This window comes from Eimeria mitis, genomic scaffold, assembly GCF_000499745.2.
Source record: "Eimeria mitis Houghton genomic scaffold, Emh_scaff1867, whole genome shotgun sequence".
Lineage (NCBI taxonomy): Eukaryota > Apicomplexa > Conoidasida > Eucoccidiorida > Eimeriidae > Eimeria > Eimeria mitis.
This window is the reverse complement of record NW_013570189.1, coordinates 6695-7252: the sequence shown is the minus strand read 5'-3', so window position 1 is coordinate 7252 and position 558 is coordinate 6695. Positions and strand designations below refer to the sequence as shown.

Genomic DNA, 558 nt, shown 5'->3' with positions numbered 1-558 from the left:
CAAAGACAATAAAACACGTCAGCTGCGGCCCCCCCAACTACGGTGTATACAGTAAGCAGCAGCAGCAGCAGCAGCAACTGCAGCAGCAGCAGCAACAACAGCAGCAGCTGCGGCACCAACTGCAGCAGCAGCAGCAGCAGCAGCAACAGCAGCAGCAGTAGAACCAACAGAAGCAGAAGCAACAAGAATAGCAACAGTAGAGACAGCAGAAGCAGCAGCAGTAGCAGTGCAGCAGCAGCAGCAGCAGCAGCAGCAACAGCAGCAACAGCCAATGCAAGATCTCACTTGCTAGCCCCATCGTAGTCCTCCCTTCTGCCGTTTATATGTTTTCGCTGGTATTTCTCCTGCTGCTTCTGCTGCTGCCGCTGCTGCTGCTGCTGCTGCTGCTGCTGCTGCTGCTGCTGCTGCTGCTGCAGTTGCTATTGTGGATCCACAGGGGGATCAGCCGCTGCCTGCTGGTGGGGTTGGTGAGATATGTGTTTCTTCTCCGGCTCTTATGACTTCTTACTTAGCTGCAGAAGAAGATGAAGACAGCAGCAGCAGCAGCAGCAGCAGCAA

The 558-nt window shown here is 55.0% G+C and overlaps 1 protein-coding gene across 1 annotated transcript in view; it reads left to right on the top strand.

The window, feature by feature from the left end:
- Positions 1–496: 496 nt before the first annotated feature.
- The window catches only part of EMH_0044840 (uncharacterized protein), a gene marked incomplete at both ends in the record, with an annotated part of 1332 nt that continues 1270 nt past the window's right edge, over positions 497–558 (top strand). The window contains one exon of the mRNA XM_013496008.1: positions 497–558. Coding sequence (XP_013351462.1) covers positions 497–558 — 62 coding nt within the window.